This window comes from Tachysurus vachellii, chromosome 1 (genome assembly GCF_030014155.1).
Source record: "Tachysurus vachellii isolate PV-2020 chromosome 1, HZAU_Pvac_v1, whole genome shotgun sequence".
Lineage (NCBI taxonomy): Eukaryota > Metazoa > Chordata > Actinopteri > Siluriformes > Bagridae > Tachysurus > Tachysurus vachellii.
This window is the reverse complement of record NC_083460.1, coordinates 29,867,294-29,890,017: the sequence shown is the minus strand read 5'-3', so window position 1 is coordinate 29,890,017 and position 22,724 is coordinate 29,867,294. Positions and strand designations below refer to the sequence as shown.

Genomic DNA, 22,724 nt, shown 5'->3' with positions numbered 1-22,724 from the left:
CACTGATTTGGGGGAAATTCTCCTGGAAATGAGTTTCTCCTGGAATTGAATAACATAAACACATTCAAGTGGTGTTAATACTTTCTCCTGGAAATGAGAAAGTATTAACACCACTTGAATGTGTTTATGTTATTCTTTTATTTTAAGCAGCAACTGCTCAAGAGCTTGGGAAATGGAGTACACACACACACACACACACACACACACACACACACACACACACGCACACACACACTCAACATTAAAACCACTGACAGCTGAAGTGACTGATTATTAACACTGTTTAAAATGGCACATACTAAAGGGTGGGACTGATTAGACAGCAAGTGAACAGACAGTTCTCTTAAGTTCAAAAAGTTAATGTGTTAGAAGCAGGTAAAATGGGTAAGCTTAATGCAACAAGGTCCAAAGTGTGATGATTGGACACGGTCATCATCATGTCTTACACAAACACACATTAAACACAAGTCTCACTCCATCCTGCTTTGAATAAAACCATTCAAAGCCGTGTTTTATTACTGACCTTCACTCCTGTAGCCATGTTCTACAGCATGTAATAACAAGGCATATATTAGAGTACAGGTGATGAGTATGAGACTAAGCCAAGGGGAGGGTAGACAGGCACATGCACATAAACACACACACACAAACACACACAGCTGGCTGCTCTCTGCTGTGAACAACACACCGATTTCAGCTGAGCTAATGAAGAATTGCACAGAAGCACAGCAGTTAATGAACACAGGTGTCAGCTCACATTGTTTCACCACACACACACCCTGCTGAGTAGCACATCTCATCTCTCACTCATACTCATACACACATACCCAAAGAGCAGGCAGATAAGCATAATGAACCATCGTATGCATCAGGAGAATGTGATCGACATGCTGTGGTAGTGACTTCACATTTGCATTTATTAAAGGAAACACTGCAGCTGTGACAAGCTGAATGTTATACAGAGACACTAAAGGGTTTTTTAAAAAAGATGTTTTCATTAACCTCGTATCAAACATAAATTGTTAATGAAGAATGCAGTTAGGAAGGAAGTAAAACTATACACAGGTTCATACCTCCATCTTACATCCTTTAGATCCAGAAATCAAGATCCCATTCTTAGATTTTCTCCACAAACAAATGCAGTTCATGGCTGCCTCACCTCACTTTGCCTCGCCTGAAGTCTGGCGTCACAATGCAGCTCATTTTTTACAAAATCACACAGATCCAAGTCACAGACTTAAAGCGTTATCAAGCAGGTGAAAACCCCACAGGTGGCTGGGTGTGAATATGATTAAAAAAAGGTTGATAAAGACAAGAGTCAGAGATTCACTTCACATTTTAATAGAATTTATCCCATAATTTCTGTAATTTATGAACATCTACAAACAGCAGAACTTGTGATCTGGGGTCGACTTGCCCTTTTTGAGAGGTTACAGAGTTATTGCAAACTGAATTGATACCGAGAGAACAAAGTTTTCCACAAAAACCGCCTGTGATCTCGGTGAAGCAGTCAACGGCATAGAGTGAGCAAACAGTGCGTTTGATTACAGACGACAGGAGATGAGAGAAGACGTGGAGCGACTGTCTCACATCAGAGACCAAGCAAGTCCTACTTGTAGGTTTAAATATGGAGGAATGCAACATGGAGTCTTAGAAAATCCCCACTCTGAGAGCTGAGAGAGAGACTCGAGAGCATAGATGCAGCAGACACAACCACTTCTTTGTAGGTTCGGGGAACTAGGAAGTATTTTTACGACTAACATTTTATGAGCCAAATGTAAGAATTTCCAATTTGACCCACCTTCTGTGTCTACACCATAAATATACAAATTAGAGACCTAGATAGCTCATGACATCACTCTATATTGGCTGTCATGTAGGAGCTCCAGTTCTGTGCTTTTTTTCTCCAGAACACTACATTTAAGCGCTGTGTTAATGATTGAAACGTAACTCTTCATTTTGCATATAATGTCTAAAGTTAACAGATCCTCCATGGATGTGATGAAGTGCAGCTCAGAATGGAATAAAGCCATATTTTAAGATTTTGATGAATGAAAAATCATTTATTATACTGTATCTAGAAACAAAATACATGATACATCATTATGATGTCATTTATACCTAAAAAGGTGGTAAAAAAAAAAAAAGTAAACAAGTCTATGGTGTATTTCTAGAACCATATATATTCCCTCAGTAGTGCTTACTCCACTTTGTTGCCTATCTAGGGCTTTATTAATGTAATCCATGGTGCAGACAAAGATATAATTCTATACATGTATGGATATGATAGACATGTATGGTCCACATAAGGGCTTTTTTAAAATGGCTTTATGGCTCAAAGTTCATTAATGTTATAGAAAACTGGATGCTTTCTGTTTGTTTTCCACAACAATAATCTCTCTAATCCACCACAGATGTTGAGATGTATTTCAATGGTGGTCTGTTGCTATGGGGAAGACACAATGACATCACTGCTATCGAGTCCAGTAGCAATCTCCTGCTAGAAGTGATTAGGAAGCGCGAGTGAGAGCGAGCGAGTGAGAGCGAGCGTGCGAGTCCGGCATGGCACAACACACTTCTAGATCTGACACCAGCTCCTTGACGGTCATCTCATAAGACAGATTTTCTGGTTCCTAAACCTACTTTTTGTTATATAAACGCCTAAAAAACGGTGAGAAAGGAGGATGAGAAAACATAAAGAGAATCTCTCAAACAGCTCAGAGTTTGCTGGGGAAATTCTGACATAACACTGCCTTATTCAGAAACTCTTTGGCTTGCCAGGCTGTCTGTCGCCATCGTTTAATGGTGTGTGTGTGTGTGTGTGTGTGAGAGAGAGAGAGAAACTCAAACGCACCATCCAAGTGAGAGACAGACAGAAAGAGGTATAAAAAGATATAGAACATAGTAGGACATTCCTAATGTATATGACACTATAGGAGTCTATAATGTATCACTTCATAATGAGTCAAGTTTATGGTATGTACACCACGTGTGTGTGTGTGAGTGTGTGTGTGTACAAGAATGTGATACAAGGCCTCTCAGACTTTTGTAGCACCTTGAGAAAGCCTGATCACAACTTTAACGCTAATCGTATACAGGGTTTTTTGATCTACACAAGTTTACACAAAAAGGTCACTCCTGTGCTGCTATTCTTTTCACCAACCTGGTAAGTACTAAAGAAACTAGAGATGCCCTGGTGATACAGAGGATCAGCATCACACTAATGTTCCGTCCACCTGAACGGCGTATACATGAAGATACAATATTGACCGCCAAAGTTCATCTTAGTATTCACACCAGCTTTTAATTCAGGATCATTGGGTACTATATTAGAGTCGGCACAACAAAAAAAAAAAAGAAATAAAGCAAATCGAACGTACTCAAAAGTGTTCGGTGTTACCAAGCTGATGTAACTCACAAGTAATGAAGTCTATCTCATGTTCACCTTATTACCAGATCATGAATAGGAATCCCAGCGATGCCATGTCTGGGAGTCTAAGAGAGCAAAATTGGCTGATCGCTCGATCATAGTGACATTAGCGCACTAGATCATGAATGTAAAAGAGGGTTGTGCTTCTTCAGAATGGGTTATTATGCTGCCCTGTGCTGCAGCGTGAGCCAGTATTCTGTTCTTTGTGTCCTAGAATAAGCATGTGTTTAGCTTTCACGTGATATGTAGCACTAGTCAGAAAACAGTGCTTTAAAATGGACATTGGTCTTAACGGGGTGCGGAAAGATTCGGACATTTTGGGGGAGACATAGACGTCTGTTAGTCAGACACCAAACGTCTTTGCTAAATGGGTTAAGTTTTGTACATTTTTTTTTGTTCATCAAGTACACCCGATATTTCGAAGACGGTAACATCATGTGGGGCGTCCTCACCGAGCAAAGGGCTTTTGGGACATCAGAATGAGATGGAAATATGAGATTGTTGACTACTAGAAACAACAGCAAAGAGACAGTGATCATAATAAAAGTGAACAGAGTGAACAGGAAATCCCATACAGAATCAAGTCTACAGCTTTTTTTTTTTTTTAACGAAGTCTGCTACAAAACCCAAACACCCGGCACTGAAAATACACCATGACGTATCGAGTATAAGCGTTAACAAGAATTCATAAACACATCACCTCTACACCGACTCTCAGGCAAAAGAGCGGAGCATCTAACGGCGCCGTATTTGCTTTATACAAATAATAAATCTATGTGTCAAAGACGTTTAAATACTTGAGTTAAACCCCGATTTGTTATCCACCCAAAAACCCCACCCACTCTACCCCGTCCCACAGACACCTTCAACCTCCCGTCCCTCCAAACATGGAGAAAAAAAAATCCTGTACAAGAACAGACTGTCCGTTTTCACTGTCCGATTCAGAAGCATGTGTATGTGTGTGTGTGTTGTGGCTCAACTTAGAAAAATACATCAAACTGCATTGCTTGGATTCAGTATAAAGTGTGTTGCACATTAATCAGTCCAAAAAACGTGTCCATTTTTCTCTCCATGAGCGAGAGAACGTACACAAGGAATCAGAAAGGATTTAATGCATGAGGGACAGTGGTTCAGGACACCCAGAAAGCGCATACACACTCACTTCCTTTTGCCCTGACCATATGCAGTGGTCAGGGGTGTAAAAAAAAAATAATAATTATTATTATAATAATAATAATAAAATAATTGTAAAAAAACAAAAACAAAAAAAACAGCAATAGAATAAACAGAAACATGCAGTAGGTTCTCCTCCGAGTGTGTTAGCGCTAATACATGGGCCGCTGGGCCTGACTGTTGTCCTCTGGAGGGAAGTCCGAGTTAAGCAGAGACTCCATGTAGGCGATGTAACTTGAGCTGTGTGTGTAGCTCTCGTCAGCGGAGGACACGAGCCCTGGGGTGGAACTGGGTACTGACTGTATGGAGAGGCAGGGGGTTGCGCTGGTGCTGGGGGTAACACTGAATCCTGAGTAAGGGGTGACACTGGGGCACGCCTGGACCAGAAGAGGGGGATCCAGGGACTCCATAGCTGCTGTGGCGGAAGAAATGGGCAAACGTGGACGCTTTGCAGCCTGAGGCTCGTCACCCAATTTGTCCTGAGAGTCATCAATGCTCGCGGTCACCTGTGGAACATGGGGGGGGGGGGGGGGGGCCCGCAAAAGATCGAGAGAACTTTAGAAATTTATACTGCTCTCTGCAGGCTGCAACGCAATTAACTGAACCTCCGAAGAGAAATAATGAGAAGTAAAAATGCAATAAACAGTTAAGAAATATAATAAAAACAACACAACAGTACATATTGGATACAGTACTTCGAAGTCTAATTTCGCTCACAGAACCCATGAAATATTTCCACACAGCAGTCATTTTTCTCATTTGGCTGGAAAACAATGTGGAATTTTTTGCTGTGTTTTTTGGCAGTTTCCTTCTCGTATCACTCAGTTGAAATTTGATATTTGCCTTAAAAAAAATAATGAGTCTGGGGAGCGCTTACTTTTGGAAGAATGTTGCTTATATGTATTAGTTTTATGATTACACTGATCTTAACTTGGCAGACTGTTAGGAAGCTCATGTTTTCAGCTTGCTGTTTATTTAGATACCGCACTTGTGATCTGTGTTCGTTCCAGTGGGAGACCTCAGAGCACAAGTGCCAAGTAACTTCCAGTGCATTGATATAACATTGTTTTAAGTTAAAGCATATAAAGCTTTCAGGGTTTTTTTGTTGGTTTTGCAGGTTTTTGGCCTGAAGCTTTGTTATTTCAGCTTTTTGGTCTAATCTTGCAGCTAAAACAAACCACTCACAATCACACTCACTTGCTTCATGAATAATAGCACTAGAACTCATTGGAGATTAATGAAAGCTTACCAGACGAGACTGCACTCTCTTAGGAAGCTCCTGATGGAGGGAGTGAATCTCACTCTGCTTCAACAACAGCTGGGTCTCATCCTGAAACTCCACCTGAGAGTGAGTGAGAGTGAGAGAGAGAGAGAGAGAGAGCGAGAGAAATAAGATTTCCATTCCTGGGTGCTGAGAGGTGGAGCTTGTGTATAAATGTGAGACACTGGGCATGCTGTTGTATGATGAAGTGTGTGATTGACTAATGTTCCCACAGAATGTGAAGAATGGCAAAAAAATAAAAAGTGTCTCTCCGTCTTTACCAATAATCCTCTGCATTGTGCTACTTTATAACGCTGTCAGACACAAACACACCATGCCACTATGCTGTAAGTCATCACACCCAAACCCACCGTAAACCCATGTATGAACTCCAGCACACTGCTGCACTCGGGGAAACAACCGGAGCTGCAGGCTCCACAAAATACAGGAATTAAAAATACACCAGAGGGATGGGGTGTGTGTGTGTGTGTGTGTGTGTGTGTGTGTGTGGGCACGAAGAGAAAGGGGGAGAGCGAGAGAGAGGGAGAGAGAGAGAGGCTTACCTGATAAAATTTGTGCACGTGTTCTTTGACGAAGGAAGCATTAAGTACGCGTCCGTTTATCGTGTTTATAACCATCAGCTCACCAAGTTCAGGAGGGCCGTTACGCAAACAGTCATGACTCTGAGTAAAAAAAAAAATGAAGAGGCGGCAAATAAGAGAGAAGAGAAAGATAAAAGATTTATGAAAGAATAGAGGGAGAGAAAGAAGAGGAAATTGAGAAGAGAAGGGAGAAGAGAAGGACAGACAGAAAGAAAGAAGAAGAGAGAGAAGGGAGACAAGAAGATGAAAGAGAGGAGAAGGAGAGAAAGTGGAGCAGAGGAGTAGAGAGAGCAAGGTGAGACAAAGAAGAGAGAGAAGGGAGAAGAGAAGGAGAAACAAAGACAGAAGAGGAGAAGAAGAAAAAAAAATTGTGTTGTATTGATGGTGACTTTATGCTACTGAAGGTTGTACATCTTCTTTAACAGGACAGCTGGATATAAAGCTTGTAGTGAAAATAAAAAAAGCGTTGTGTTTAGAATAAGTAGCTCGTGTACACACCAGCACATTCTCAGGGTAGATGTTGTCGCAGTAGGAGCCGTCATCAAAGTTGACCTCGTAGTAGGTCTGTGAGCCGATGCCGATGATGGTGCAGCGATAAAACCAGCCGTCGCTGCTCCTGCCTATGGCCTGCTGCCCCAGAGCGAGGTCACGTGAGGTCACCTTCACCTGCTGCACAGACACAATACAAACACTGAGTCATGATTCCATAAGCCATATGAACATAACGCACTGACATCACCAAAGCGTGATGTGTGTGAGAACAGAAGCCTTTTATTAACCGTGATAATAAAAGATACAAAATACTTTTACAGGAAGTTTCTAAGAGTTTTCTTCTTACCTTCATGTTGCTCGGTTTGTGCTTGTGACAGGTAACGGACACGACGTATGGCCAGTCAGCGGGCTTCATCACCACCCCGGCCAGGTGCGCACAGGTGACGTGGAAGGAGGTGGAGCAGTTCTCATACGAACACTGAATACACGCCCCACAGATCTGCTTCGTGGTCTTGTGACAGAAGACACACTTCTGTAAATGGACAAAGAGAACGTTTGGTAAACGTTTATGACATTCTTATACAGATATAGACACATTTCAGTACTAATTCTAATGCATTAGAACTGTGCTGGAAATGGAAAATGATGGCTTGGGTATTTTACTTTACTGTGCCAGACACATGACATGACCTTCTGACTTCAAACTGCAAGCTTTGTACCGGTCCACTAATGTGCAATTAATATACAGTTAATGTTTCCATCTGCACTGAATGTATATGCTTCACTTTTTATACAGTAAATATTTCTTCTTGCTTAAAATTCTTGCACCAAGGCAAATGAGGTTATGAAGTTGATTCTGATTCATTACTGAAAAGTTTACTTTGACTTTCTTTTTAAAAATTATATGAAAAAAGCTTTTTTTTTTTTTTTTTTTTTTTTTTTGGACTTTTTCTAAATATCACTCATTAGGAAAAAAAAATTATGTAAGAACACCATTAGGATAAAACATTATAGCTGAAATAATAATTTTTAAAAAAGTATTAATTTTTTACACTTAATTTAAGATTTTGTGTAGGAAGTTTATAAGGAAACAGGAATTTTTTATTTAGTTACTGTGGTGAAAAATGCTTCGTACCTCGATCAAAACTACTGCACTGTATTCTATTTATTAGGTTTTGTTAGCGGTTTGATCTCTCGGCACAAGTGATCAGGTTTAATCCAAACCTCATGCAGAAATCTCTCATTTAGCATAAAAGCACTGAGCATCAGCACAGTACAGACATTTGTTATGACACTACAGTTTTTTTTATTTTTTTTTATTAGTTCACAAAATTTAATGTTGCATTTGTGTTAAACCTCAGCTAGAAAATATATATATATATATATATAATTAATATGTTCAGTATTGTAGTGTGTAGTTGTTTCACATCTCAATAAGATTTTTTACCCTGCTTAAGTAAAGCTTTCTTATTTAGCAATTACTTAAAGATACATTTTGTGATTCAAAATGTTTCAACCAACTTTTTATTTTAAAATAGCAAGCATTTTTTTTCCAGGAAATGAGCAGTAGTCTGTTTAAAAGAAAACCTGGAGGCAAAATTCATTTCCATTTTATGTCTTTTTTTATGTGCATAAAATGACTGCAACATCAACACAGCTTCTGTTTGTTTGTGTTTGTGTGTGTTTCTCAGAGACATTTTAGTGTTGAAAGTAATAAAAGACCTAAATAAGATATCGTGTGTATCAGAAATGTCTAAAGTTTAGACCTCTGTGAGGAGGTGAAGGCCGTCATGTCCATCCACACACAGGTGTGGTTTCTTTAACAAAGTAATGTTGCCCTGATATAATCCTCCTTTTTCCTGTTTCACTCACTTCCTCCTGCTGACCTGCGTTTATCAATAATCATAAAACTGCTTTATGAATTTATCAATACTCCATTTCAGCTCTCAAACGAGCGGCACACTTTTTTCAGCCCAGCGCTGCAGCAGAAACGACGAGGAAGCGATCGACACGGTGATTTATAGACATTGACGTTTCATATCTGTGACATCGAAGAGGTCTTCATCTTAGCTAATGAACAGCTTTAGTATATTCACTGACTACAAGCAAATAAACTGAGAGCAAGCTTTAATCTTATGAAACAAGCTTCTCTATGGCAAACAGAAGGACTGGTCCGTTTGTCCTCTAAAGCACATCTTCAGATTGTGTCTGCAGTCTACCTCAGAATCCAGAATTAAATATTTACAATCCTAGAGGAATTCATTCGTCGCTTATTTAACTGATGACTAATTTATTAAAGCGTGACATATATGCCACTAAGCACAACACTGGTGTCTAGACCTGGCGGCGCTTTCCCAAAAGCATCGTATTACAGAAAATCAATTACAATTGTTTTAAACTTCAATTTATGTTGATTGTGCTAGTGGGTTTTTTTTTTTTTTAGTCTAAATGTTCCCTGATTTAATTACTGTCTACATAAAGGGCATATGCAAGCAAGAAAATTCTCTAAATGATTTATAGAATTATTTTCACTGTTCTTCTATGACTGTCATATTTTTGTTTGTTTATTTATGGAGAAATATCTCACAATAATTTAACTTTTTAGGATAACCATCTTCTTTATGCAGTAAACATCATATATCATCACGGTGATATCTGAGGCAAGTCGAATCCAGTACAATTCTATATATTTTGTGATAAAGTTGGTTGACATTTGTATTAGGAGAAATTTATCATTAGTAGTAGCATTAGTGCAAGCCATTTGGATGTTCTCCAAATACCAGTGTCTCAACATATTGGTGTGATTTAGGAACGAATGTCGTGTGGCGGTGGTGTGATGTGGTCCGACATGAAGCCTTGTTACTATCACCATCTCACAGTTTAATAAAAGTTCTATTCCCACAACAGCACAACCCAACACTAATGTAGACCCTAACTAATGCTTTTTATACTTATTAAAGTACAACACACTCCGTTTATACACACCACTTACAGTCTGATCTAATGATGCTTTTGTTAGGTGTTTATTTAGCATTAATAAAAGTTTTTTTTTTTAGTTAAAAATGTAGTTTTATCAGTCTGGTGTGCTCTTGGCACATAAGACAACCATCTCCAACATTATCTATGTTATATTATTCAAATTTCAAGCTAATACAGCAGTTTTTTGTTGCTCACCAATGTGTTGAGCTGAACCTGATTTAGAACCACTGCTGCATAACCATCACAATTTGGAACTTGTCCAACATACCAACAAGTGTACACAAACGTACACACACACACACACACTTACAAGACTTTTCCTGGTGTCGGGTATGGCAGACACGTCGACTGGGCCTCTCTCTACAGCGTTAACGAAGCGAGCCTCGGCCACTGCAATGGCACAAATGACGTGCACCCACCTGTACACAACACACAGGCTTCAGTCTACAGTGAAATATACAACATGTAGACAATCCATCAGGATGGCTGTATTACTGTTGTAGCAATAAGCATATCTTATCCAGTGCAAAACTAAAAAAGCAAAATATCTTCATTTCTTTCACCAAACTATTACTTTAATTCATCATATAGACGCAGCAGCTAAACACTGGAACCTCTGGTGTAGATTTTATTATAGAGCAGCTTTAATTCAGCATGAAGTGGAGGCAGAAAACTGCACCTGTTGTCTGTGGTCATCTTCAGAGCCCCTCCTCGTAGATTACACAAACAGCAGGCCTGCAAAACCACAAACACACATTCACTGTCTACAATAGCGCACTAAACTAAACAATAATGTGTCTTTACATTCAGACAATAATACCCCAAGTGTTATAAACACTAATGTGACAGGTGTGAGCTCTGTGCGTGTGTGTTTGTGTGTGCGCGCGTCTTACTGCTGTCCAGGCCACTGCAGAACAGCGAGAACACATCCAGCTTTCTTGTGGAGTGTCGGGCGTAACGCCATAGCAACCTAGAAAGAGAGAGAGAGAGAGAGAGAGAGAGAGAATTATGCATCACACATCAGTGCTTTAAAACTTTATATCTTATACTTCATCAACTTCCATGGTGTATTTGAGTTTTTTATTTCATGACATTTCTCTGTCTCTACTGTGCGTTAACCAGTTTTAAATAAATCCTCCTGATGTAACCGTGTATATTATGTAACTGTGTGCATGTAACCATGACAGCAACCTTTAACTACAATTTATAGCCAGCCTATATTTACACACTGCTAAAGCAATTAAACTAATAACTTTAATTATGCAAAAAGTTAGAGGTTGCAGTGTGTGGAAAAGGTTTAATTAAAGCAACAAAACACCGGATTGAAACAACCATGCCAACATTGCCATGACAACAGCTACGGAAGAGCCTACTGATATGGGTTATGTAAAAAATAAATAAATAAATAAATAAATACAAATAAATAAACATAAAAAAAATAAATAAATAAATCACACTCTATCCACTAATTAGTGCACTGTTTGGGACATAATTAGAAGATGCCCAGTTTCCCCAAAGCAATGTGGAGAATATGTAGTGCACTTGTAAAACTCCACCGTGTTGTATTCTAGCTTGTACAGAATACCCAGAATGCCATTAAAGGGAATATTTAGGAACAGTCTTGGCTTTTGAAACTCTTGTACGCTTTTTCAGCAGGATTCATTGTTGACAGTTGTCTCTTATTTATTTGATGTCATGATCCAAAATTTTATTTCCCCCTCATTTTAACAGACAGCGTTTTATTTTGTGGGTGTTCCTTAATTTGTACAGATAATTCTAAATCAGCCACTAAACAAGAGAGGCAATGAGTTTTTCCTGACAGGGGCAAGAAATGACTGGAAATAAAACACAATACAAATAATCCATGGGGAAACGTGTCTATTCTGACACTGTTCAAGCCCTTGCTGAAATATCAGAGCCCGAGAGTGCTGTTTAGTTTAGAGACTGTACACATATAGATTATGCTAGAAGACAAACACACAGGATATAGCTGTACTTTCCTCAACTTTATGCAAATTAAGAAAAACCCGGTAAAGCAACCACTCCAAAGGATTCCTTGGACCCATCGAATGGTCTGACATTTCTTCCCCGCTCACATATTACCTATAATTCTTTAGCACTGCTTGACACTATAGTATATGACTGTAGAAGAGTAATGATTCTGTTCTATACAACCTCTCATTTCAAAGTTTGCAGAGAATTTCCAAAGAAACTTCATTCCCTGGTCACTTACTGGCGTGTGTGCAGGGTAAGAAACTTGTGTCTGTGGGATTTTCAGTGACATGTTAACAAGAGCAGTGTTAATTTATTACCTCATAAAATTACCATAAATGCTACAACAGGCAAGTTTTCTATAATTATAGAAATGTGTTATAACTTAAACATCAATTTTCAGATCATGTCTGTCTCAGTGAAGGTACTTCAGTTAAAAAAACATTACAATTAGCTACAAGTCATAACGCTGGTGTTAAAAACTGATGATGATTTGTTTAGACGCAGTGTTGTACTGTAGAGTGTAGATTTGTGTAGTAAATATAGTAAATGCTGAACTTATATAATACTGAGTTTAAATATTTACAGCCCAAATTGAAGATTCTCATGGTACTAACATGAAGAAAAACAACTCTGTGTGTGTGTGTGTGTGTGTGTGTGTGTGTGTGTGTGTGTGTGTGTGTGTGGCGGGGGGTGTGGGGTGGTTGAGGCTTTAAAGGCTTGTTCAGTTTTCTCAGCAAATTCATGCTGACTGCACCAAAACAGCATTCAGTTAGGACTGTAGAAAGCAATCATACAGCAGCATCACCTCACTGAGCAACCCTCTCTCACAAACACACACACACTCTAATTGGCTACGCGGCTTACGTTCAGCCCGAGTAGAGGAGGAGAGAGGCACTAACTAAACAAACAGCTTTTTCCACTTTTTTCACACCACCCACCCCAAAACTTTGCAGAAGCAGAATGTTTTTCAAAGTAAACACCAACTCTCGAGGTTCAGGCCGTGCAGAAGGAAATTGGCTGGAATCGTTTGATTGACAGTGTGGCGTTGAGATGAAGATGAGGACCAGGTGGAAAAGGAAAAAAGATGATTAAGCTGTGGAAGTGGTGGAGGAAGAGCAGGCTCTAGTGGAAGCTCATATCAGGGTTTAGAGTAGAGGCAAATATTAAGTGAGCTGGACCAAAAAAAAAAATATTTTTAGATATTATTATTATTAAAAATCCTATTTTGCCAAAATAAATAAATAAATAAAAATTGAGCAAGGAATCAATAGCCTTACTGAATTTCTCAAATTTGTAATGGAAATGTACAAGACCACAATTGTGCTAGAGGAACTGTTTCGCTACAGATGGGAGACACTGCTGTAGAGTTGGACTGAGACTTTCTATGTATTAGAAGTGCGCACGCATGTGTGTGTGTCTGTGTGTGTGCATGTGTGTATACTCACTGGCATGGACCTGCAAGTTGCAGCAGGAGCAGGAGAGCAGTGTGCTTGTCTCGGCACTGGAGGGAAGCGGCTCTGTGTTCACCATCCCAGCACTGAAACACATCTCAGGCACAAGGGGCCGAGTCTGTTCACCACACCGAGACTCAGAAACATCGGAGCCGGGGGAGCTTTCCTTATGTGGCTACACACACAAAGACAGACAGCCACACACAGGCACAGCCACACACACACACAGACAGACAGACAGACACAGGTAATTACAAATCATACAAGTAAACTTGGCCCACAATAAATAATTTTTTTTATTTATTAATAAATGACATCATACTTTTAATCCATTTACAGTTATATTCAATGGATTGTGAAACAGTTGGATAATGTCTGGCTAGACACAATATGATCTATGGATTCAATTGTTTATTATTGAATTTTGTTATTTAGATCTTCATAAAAATGAATAAAATCCCTTATGCTCGCCCACTTTCTCCTTTCGTTATAAATTGTCAGCTCGTATTAAAAATCAATAATGTCCTGCTGCTTTGTTGCAGGACTGCAGATGAGAAGCCAGGGTGTACGTGTAACTGGACATGTTACCTGTGTGTATGGACAGAACATGGTACAGACAGCGCAGTGTGGCTCCAGAGTCGCCATGCCAGCATTAAAATGCTTCTCTGCCACAAAGTCAGGTGAAAGGGTTTGCCACAAGTGGCACTGATCTGGCTTCTTCACTTCCTGTTCCACTGAGCTGCCTACTGACAGCCCTGAGTACATCTCTGTAGAGAAACACAAACACACACACACACACATTAGAACAAACAGAGTTTCTGTCTGTGCTGCTCCAGGCTTGCACAATGCAACATTTTCAACGTTTTGCAGGTAAAAGTGGCAGCGTTACACTGGTGAATCCTCTGAGGAGGCTGGGGACTAATGCAGCCTAAACACCAACTACATGTCCAGGCCACTCCACTTATTATAATCCTCAAGAGTTCCTCTCTTTCCTCTCTTCTCAATGTCTTTCTGTCTGTCTGGATATTGCCCTACTGCAGGCTCTAAGTGACTTTGAAAGCAGGTAATTGTGAGTCGTGATCCTCAGATCGATATGTGTCAGTCTAAGCAAATTGAGAGAAAACCAGGATAAATAAAGAGCGTGAGGGAAAAGAAAAAAAAAAAGACATAAGCTGCGTTGCGTCTGAAAAGAAAATCTGGCTCTAATCATTTTAGTTCCTTATCATGCCACTGTTCTGGCCTTACGCAATGCCCTTAAACCTCTCTGTACCGTACCATGACTGACCCCACACTCTAATCCAAGCTCCTATCAAGCTGGGATATGCAAGGAATCTCACTATACTGTTATTGTATGCTGGTTTGCAAAATGGCCTAATCAGATCATTAATGCCCTGTTGACTTTATTAACACAATCTTTTAGAAAGTTAAAAAGAATTCATTGATAATTGTATTAAAGTGTAACCTACCCTCATCACTGGAAGCCTCTTGTTTGACAATGAATGTGGGTGTGCGCATGGGTGGTTTGCTGAACGGATGCCTGCGACTCTTCTTCACTTCCACCTTCATCTTCATCTTCGGGTACGAGTTGGTCTGCAAGTAAAGAGATTAAGAATAAAGATGTTCACATCCAAATATGGACAGGGCCCCAAAATGTTTCGAGTTTTGTGTACAGTACTAAACAAAATGCCAAAAAAAAAACATTTTGTCTAATCTGAAAAATAAGATTGCTCCAAAAAGGTTAGAGGAAATGAAGGCGGTCTTTAACAAACCTGAGAAAAGAAGCATGAGGATTTTTTTTGGAAGAGCAGTGTCTCCATGGTGTCCTTCTATTATTAACACTAAAACCTTATTCCAACTGAGAAGCTTGTTGAAGGGAGCATCATGGGTTTTATCAATCACTGAAATAGCAGTGACTTGCACCATGTCTCGTTACAGGAGAATATGAGGTTGATAATTCATTCCCCGAATCTACATCGGAGTGCAAAAAGAAAATGATCATTTAAACCCACGTAGCATAAATGTGACCCCTTGGAGTGCTTGGTATTCAGGATTAGTTTTTGATAACTGATGGAATTAAATCTTCCAGTAGTGGACATGCCATTGCAAAATGACTTTTTAACAGAATGCTCCCTCTGGCTAATTTCATCTCTGCTTCTCTTTTTGTCTCACGAGGGAATTTCTATTGTGATCATTATAGCTGCTGTTGTGAATACCAAGTAAACAATATTGAACCACACAAGCATGAATCCCCCTCGTCTGACTGGCTGGCTAAACACAAAGCAAAGCACTGAAATGAGCAGGTGGACATGCTGTAAGAGTGACATTAGATTGCTGAAACTCGGTAAGCTAACCTGTAAGCTGGGATCGGAGCTGCCGATGACGGTGCCTCCCTTACTCTGGGCCTCGTAATGCATGAAGCTGCTTTCATCAGGTGTTTGTACCTTTTTCTTTTTCTTCTTCTGCTTTTGCTCTTGTTTGTCTGCCTGCTCTGGCTCCTTTTCAGCTTTGGACAGAAAGAAAAAAAAGACAGTCAGCAAATTCATATCAGAAGATTTGAAAACCTGAAAAACAGAGCAGAAGCTGCTGAGAGGCAGTGGATTCGGCCGTACATTCAGGGTTGGTTTTTATAAACAATGTTGAGAATCTTGTATTATTAAGTCCTTTTTTGAGGGTTACATAGTAAACCGCTTACAATAAAATGGGTACATAAAAAACAAACAATCATAAAGTCCTGAATGTAATATCAGTGGCAATTTTCTTGCCTTCTGACATACTCAAGAAGCCTCGTCTCAGCAAAGAAAAGGAAGAAAAAAAAAAATCTCTTCTGAAGTTGCATTGCACTAAAAATGAAAATTTCATCAACACCTTATCAGCATATTTGCAACATCATACCTGGAAGATCTTAATGTGGAATAAAACATTGGTTGGTATCCTAAAGAAAATAATCAATGCTGCAGTGTGAAGCAGCATAGGAGTTACCGTTACCCCCAAAACAGAATGTCCTGTGTTTCATTCCTTATACACCACAAGTACGACAATTACATTTGTATTTATTAAAGAACAACATAGTTACATTTAATGTTGTGTAATCCCTGCAAAATCTGCTCTTTCCAAAAAGCTAAACTTGCAGCTTGACTGATACAAAGCACTGACACTGAAGTCTCTCGATACAAATGTCTCTATACGGAAAAGCACAAATCCACAGCATACAGATTTTGCTAATAGGAATTCGCAATCACTCAAACATGCTGCTGCTCACCTTCTTCTCTGAGTGCTGCCTCCTGTTCCTCCCTTTCCAGTGCCTCCAGTGTAAGCATGGCCTCTCTGGTCATCTTCTCCTCCTTCTGCTGCTTCCTCTGGGCCTCCTTCTCCTCCACCTGCTTCTGATAATCAGCCATGTCCAGCTCGATTCCCTCATCGGACAGCAATTTTAGCTCCTCAGGCTTCAGTCGGCGTAACTGCTTTATTTTCTGCTGAGCTCTAAGGGTACCAAGACACACTTGTATTACTGTACAGTTAAAAAGCGCTAGTCTTTCCATTCCCTAAAATCATGGAGATTAATACAAATGCCTAGTCACATACTGTATTAGATGCTGAGAACCCTTATTATTCACAAACATAACATATGTAAGAATCTCTCTGACCTGCGGAGCTGTTTTTCCCTAAAAGTCACCCTGTTCTTTCTCCAGTGCTCCAGCTCAGGACTGTTCAGCGTGGTGGGCTTCTGGTGGTCGAGGATGGTTGCGTCTTTGCCCTTCTTCCATAGTTCATAGCGTTCTGGCTGCAAGCAGCGCACAAACACGTCCATGGAGATCTTCACCATGTCCTTCCGGCACGTGCACTACAAACAGAAAATAAACAGACATGGAAAAAAAATACACAGAAAAAAAATACACACACACAACCAACAAGTTCTCAACAAGTTGTCTTTAAAATCTGATTGTCTTTAAAAGAGTCTGTTCATCACAATGAGACACAGAAACAGCACCATGTGCAAGAAAATAAAGATGCATTAATAATACCAAAAAATTCCAGTGTCCTTTTTGAGGAAAGGTTATGACTAAGGAGAGACCAAAAGTCAGATGATTTTGGTGTATTTATCATATTACTTATTATCATCATCATTATTTACTATTATTATTACATTCAATATTTACTCTAACAGTATTTGAATATCTTTTGCAATTGTTGCCATTTTATTCTAATGGTTTTAATTTTATAATTGTTATTTTCTAGACAAAAACAAAATACACTGCACTATAAGCAACCAGAAATAAGATAAATGGGAAAAATCAGTGTTGATTCTACTTATCAAAATCCATTAATAAGAATATAATATTCATTATAATTTTGCCTGATAAACCTGATAAAATAATTGCCAATAGTTGAATTAATTTGATTTGCTTGTAAATATATTATTTCTGAATTGTATTCAACCCAAACAGGAGACAGGTTGGAGATCATGGGCTATATATTTATCGACACAGCTTCAAAAACACACTCGAGTCAAAACTAATTGAAACACTAAGGTGTGAATTTTGGGCAGGACTTACTCATTTAAACTGAATGTGAACCAGCCCACTCTCCAGTGTGCTTTAACGATTGTTATTTGAATATATTGTCTTCTGCTAAGGTAGGTTTCCGACTTTTGTGTACTATCTGCTTTACTCACTTTGTTCTAGAGTAGTGTGATTTGAATTTTGTTATATTCTATAGCATTGTTGATCTTATAGTGTTGGTCTTTGCTTAGTTGTTCTCTCAGCTGATTTATCAGAAGTCATTTCAGTCTCCCTTAAGGTGTGAATTGTGTGCAGGACTTACTCATTTAAATTGAAGGTTCTAGTGTCTGTAGTGGTTTGTAAGTATCCCTCTAACGCATTGTAAATAAGTGTCTAGTACTGTTTGATATATTCTACCACACCATATTTTAAATCTCACTCTTGGTTGACTGCAGATATGTGCCTCTATTACTGTTAGCGCTTTGATAATGTACCCTAAGTATACCAATGTTTAATACACTTTTACTTTACCACAATATTATCAATTATCAGCACACATGATAGTAGGTAGCTACACACTAAGGGTAACTTTTTCTGTGTTAATGATAAAATAATGTTATTATATACTTTCCGTTATTCTCGATTGCAACCTCCGTTTATACAAATTACATTACTGCACGTACACGTTGGATTCGCTGCGTTTGGATGCCAATGTAGGTTTGCAAAGCCATGAGCATTAACAGTAAAGAAACATCAACATTGTTAGATGTTGATGTGTTTGCCGCTGCTGCGCCAACATTGCTGGGAAAGATGAGACGTATACAGTGACGCAAGACTTGGCTCTGTGATGGCTCTCTAGCCCATGGAACATAATTCACCCTCTGCAAATGATCCAAAATGCAGCTGCACTACTTGTTTTCTACCTGCCTAAGTTCTCACATACCACCCCTCTGCTGTGATCCCTCCACAGGCTTCCGGTAGCTGCATGCATCAAATTCAAAACACTGATGCTTGCCTACAAAGCCAAGTGTACCAGCTCCCTCTTACCTCAAAGTCCTCAACACTCCTCGCACTGCACCTCGCACCATCAGAGCTACCAGCACTGCTCAGACAGTCCCAACATCTCTTAGGGTAATTCAATTCAAGTTAATTTGTATAGCACTTTTTACAATTGACATTGTCTCAAAGTAGCTTTACAGAACATGGAACAAAAGTTTAATATAAAGAATAATATGAATATTATTAGAATACAAAATTCAAGATTAATATTAGACATATTTAGTTCACAATGTGTATGTATTTATCCCCAATGAGCAAGTCTGAGGTGACTCAGGCAGCAGTGGCAAGGAAAAACTCCCTCAGATGGTAAAGGAAGAAACCTTGAGAGGAACCAGACTCAAAGGGGAACCTCATCCTCATATGGGTGACACTGGAGGGTGTGATTATAAATATACAAGAGGCAAGAGGTAAGTATACCACAAGACTCTTTTCTGTTCTGGCAACAAAGTGGTGGAATGAACTTCCTCTAGGGGTCCTGACAGCTGAGTCACTGGCTACTTTCAAATTTATTCATAAAACATTTCAACTAGCAATTTCTTCCCTGTTTGTTATACGTGTGTATTTAAAATGAATAAATAAATAAAAATTGAACAGTGATTTGGGCTCATGATATTATTATATATGCCTCCTCTGTGTTGGGGCATGTGGTAGCCTAGTGGTTAAGGTGTTGGGCTACCAATTGGAAGGTTGTAAGTTTGAGCCCAGGTCCACCAAGCTGCCACTGTTGGGTTGCCAAATGCTGTAAATGTAAATGGTATTTTGATGAATAAAAAAAAACAACACACAGAGCTAAGCACTCTTCGAGCTCATTATTTCCACATCAGTGATTGAGAAGTGATAAATTAATCAAAAGCTACCAAACAGATACACAACAAAAACAAACAGAACAAATTACAGTTTAGAACAGCATAAAAATCTAATATACTGTCAATCTGCTTGTCATCTCACGCTCCAGTTACCAGATGACAATATGATTCATTCTAAATGAGCTTCAAAAATTCAAACTAAAACAAGATGTTCTGGGGGGAAAACTGCATCTGAAATGCTCTGTCTTCCACAGGGTCATGGTCTTATAATAGGTCAACATCCTAAGTGTATTTATATAAGAAAATTAAAAAAAAAAAACCTTTTAAATGTGTATGAAATATGGGGTGGAACAAGATGAGGTGTGCCGAAGCATTACAGCTGCTTTTAAAGATGCTACGTTTTGCAGTTTATTGATGGTCTGTGTATATGACAGCTTTCCATGTAGATTTAGCGCCATCTATCAGGACAAACAATTCATATACATAACACAAGCCTGCTTATCGATAGCAGCAATGGAAATGAATCATAAAAGATTTTAGGTCTTTTTGTACTCTCATCAACTTCAGGAGGTCACTGTTTTGCACTCGAATAAGCTCACAAGGTCTATTTATGAGAGGGTAACAGCTTGTTTTCTTAACTTTTGTAAGAGAAAATATCCTGTTTTAGTAGCTTAAAAGCATGTTCTGATTACGGGGCACAAATTTCCCCCTCCTGACAGTGTCACCCATGCACAAGGTACTCTTTCCTGTTTAAATCCCTGCCTGACTGGACCCTCTGGAGAGAACATCTCTCCTGTCAAAGTTATCTCTCCTGAAAAGGGTATCTGTACTGACCAGGGTGCCCCTCCTGGCTAGGACTCATATTGACAGTGATTTATCTTGTTAAATCTCTTTACAGGGTCCCATGTTGACAGGGCTCCCTCCTCTTAAGACCACCCTGATAAAGACCCCTACGCTCAAGTGCTGCATCCTCAAATGCTCAATTTTCATTTTCAAAAGTTGCTCTTTTACCCGGGGATTTTTCAGAAGCCCCTGAAAAGGAAGGTGACCATTTTTCTGAGTCTAGTCACCTCCTACAACCTGAAAATTTCACATCATGGCCATTTTTAAGGCAAAATCACCAGTCATTTACCAAAGGAGTCTACTGTAAAACACCTTTAAAAAAAATAGTCTCTCTGATTTTAAGGCACCCCTACATAACTCAGATTTTGGAATATTCCACACCGACATCAGCTTTCCTCATGTTACTCTTCCTGCCAAGTGTGCTGGCAACCTTACTGGTGTTTAAAGAAATAAGCCATGTTGGCAGCTTCTTACTGCAGTTTACTGATCATTAGATAATGTCTACACTGACACTTGATACACCAGAATGTAGTAATCTCTTATCTAGTAGCGGGTTTGTTGATGTTCTACATCATTTTCAATAGCCAACATACAGAAACAGAAATAAAACTAAAAAGCAGTAATACAGGGTAAGAGATAAAAAATTAAAAAAAATAAAAAAAATAAAAATTACAGAAATGTCTGTCATCTCTATTACATCTGGCCAATATTTTCTTCCCACTATGAGAACCTTGTGTTAAATTACGGGAAGCGTTTTACTGTACACTGGAAGGCAGCAATACAGACGTGAGCAGCTCTATATACCAGTGTCTGTGCATGGTCTTAATAAGAATAACAATAAGCGCTAGCCACAAAGCAATATCAAATCTACCCCTCCAGCATAGTGCTCACTGGAGTCCTGTATCTTCTGCTGAGCTACTGCCAAAAAGAAAGAGGGAGAAATGGGGGACGGAGGCTTTTGAAGTAATTAGGAACTCCCACCATCATCATGCAAGAACTACCCCCATTAGAGAGACTGAAAGTGTATAAAAATGGGTGGTACAGAGGCATTTAAAGATGCAACTTGTTTAATGACAGTCTGTGGATAAGGCCATTTTTGTGCAGATTTAGCAATCAGCATCAAGAACAGCAGGCGGTTTTAGGCCGTCTGGTGCATTTTCTTAACACAGACTTGCTTATCTAAAGAAGCCATAAAAGTGTCCTCAGTAATCCTACATCATTTAGGACTGTAAATCACTGGGAGATGTGTGGATGGTGTTTATTATTAGTCCAAACAGGAGCTCGCAAACACAGATACTCAGATCAAGCAAAGATCAAGCCAAATGAACACTAAATATCTTTCCAAAGCTGCAATTGAATGTTTTTGTAGCATTTTTCTTGGATGTAGCACTGCACACACTAATTGAGAGATATTGTGGATAAGGCCCAAACACACACCAGACACTGCACCTGATCTCTGGTTGATTCGGCACTATTTTTAATTATTGCAAGCCACAGAACGCTAAAACTTTCTGTTCTGCAAAGAGAACTAGAGGTATAGTGTAAAGAAATGCAGCTATTTTTATGTGTCTTGCTGGCCATTCCCATATGACTTGCTAAACATTTTCTTATTCTTCCTTTTATTATTACTATGCTTACATTTTAAAAGAACTGAAATACAAGGACTGGATACGCCGCTTCTGCTACTGGTTGTTGATGCTCACATTATTTATCAAAGAGACTTTAAAATATCAGGCCATCGCCTACAGCTTGCAGAATCGCCAAAAATCAGGTCGCAAAGCAAATCATACTATAGAAATAGTTGCCATGTGCAGACAAGGCTATCTGGCTATTTATTTATTTATTTTTTATTGTGTCAGCCATTACAGGGCTAAAAGTGTGTAGCGTGCATTCGGCCCAAGTTAATATGAAAACCTGTTTTACTGTGGTAAATATAAACACACTGATAGTCCTATGAACTGTTCAACTTTGAACCTTAGCACAAAGTAGCCTCTAATTTGCCTTAGACATGATTACAGAAACTGATCACCCAGTGTGTGCATGACCTTCACTTTGCCTCTCTTTACAGTACATCTTTACACAAAGCTGCTTTCCTTCGTATGGAGCAGAAATCGCTTATGGTGGTGTTTTCCGT

The 22,724-nt window shown here is 39.2% G+C and overlaps 1 protein-coding gene across 2 annotated transcripts in view; it reads right to left on the bottom strand.

Annotated features, from left to right (window-relative positions):
• Positions 1–1,318: 1,318 nt before the first annotated feature.
• The window catches only part of kdm4b (lysine (K)-specific demethylase 4B), a 49,733-nt gene continuing 28,327 nt past the window's right edge, over positions 1,319–22,724 (bottom strand). For both annotated transcript variants that reach the window (XM_060882186.1, XM_060882196.1), the window contains 14 exons: positions 17,028–17,224; positions 16,643–16,863; positions 15,735–15,886; positions 14,850–14,973; positions 13,972–14,150; positions 13,378–13,558; positions 10,831–10,907; positions 10,617–10,672; positions 10,248–10,356; positions 7,305–7,490; positions 6,965–7,135; positions 6,428–6,547; positions 5,853–5,945; positions 1,319–5,109 (listed from right to left, as the gene is read on the bottom strand). In XM_060882186.1, coding sequence (XP_060738169.1) covers positions 4,756–5,109; positions 5,853–5,945; positions 6,428–6,547; positions 6,965–7,135; positions 7,305–7,490; positions 10,248–10,356; positions 10,617–10,672; positions 10,831–10,907; positions 13,378–13,558; positions 13,972–14,150; positions 14,850–14,973; positions 15,735–15,886; positions 16,643–16,863; positions 17,028–17,224 — 2,220 coding nt within the window. In that variant the 3' untranslated portion in view covers positions 1,319–4,755. The remainder of the gene's footprint in view (positions 5,110–5,852; positions 5,946–6,427; positions 6,548–6,964; positions 7,136–7,304; positions 7,491–10,247; positions 10,357–10,616; positions 10,673–10,830; positions 10,908–13,377; positions 13,559–13,971; positions 14,151–14,849; positions 14,974–15,734; positions 15,887–16,642; positions 16,864–17,027; positions 17,225–22,724) is intronic.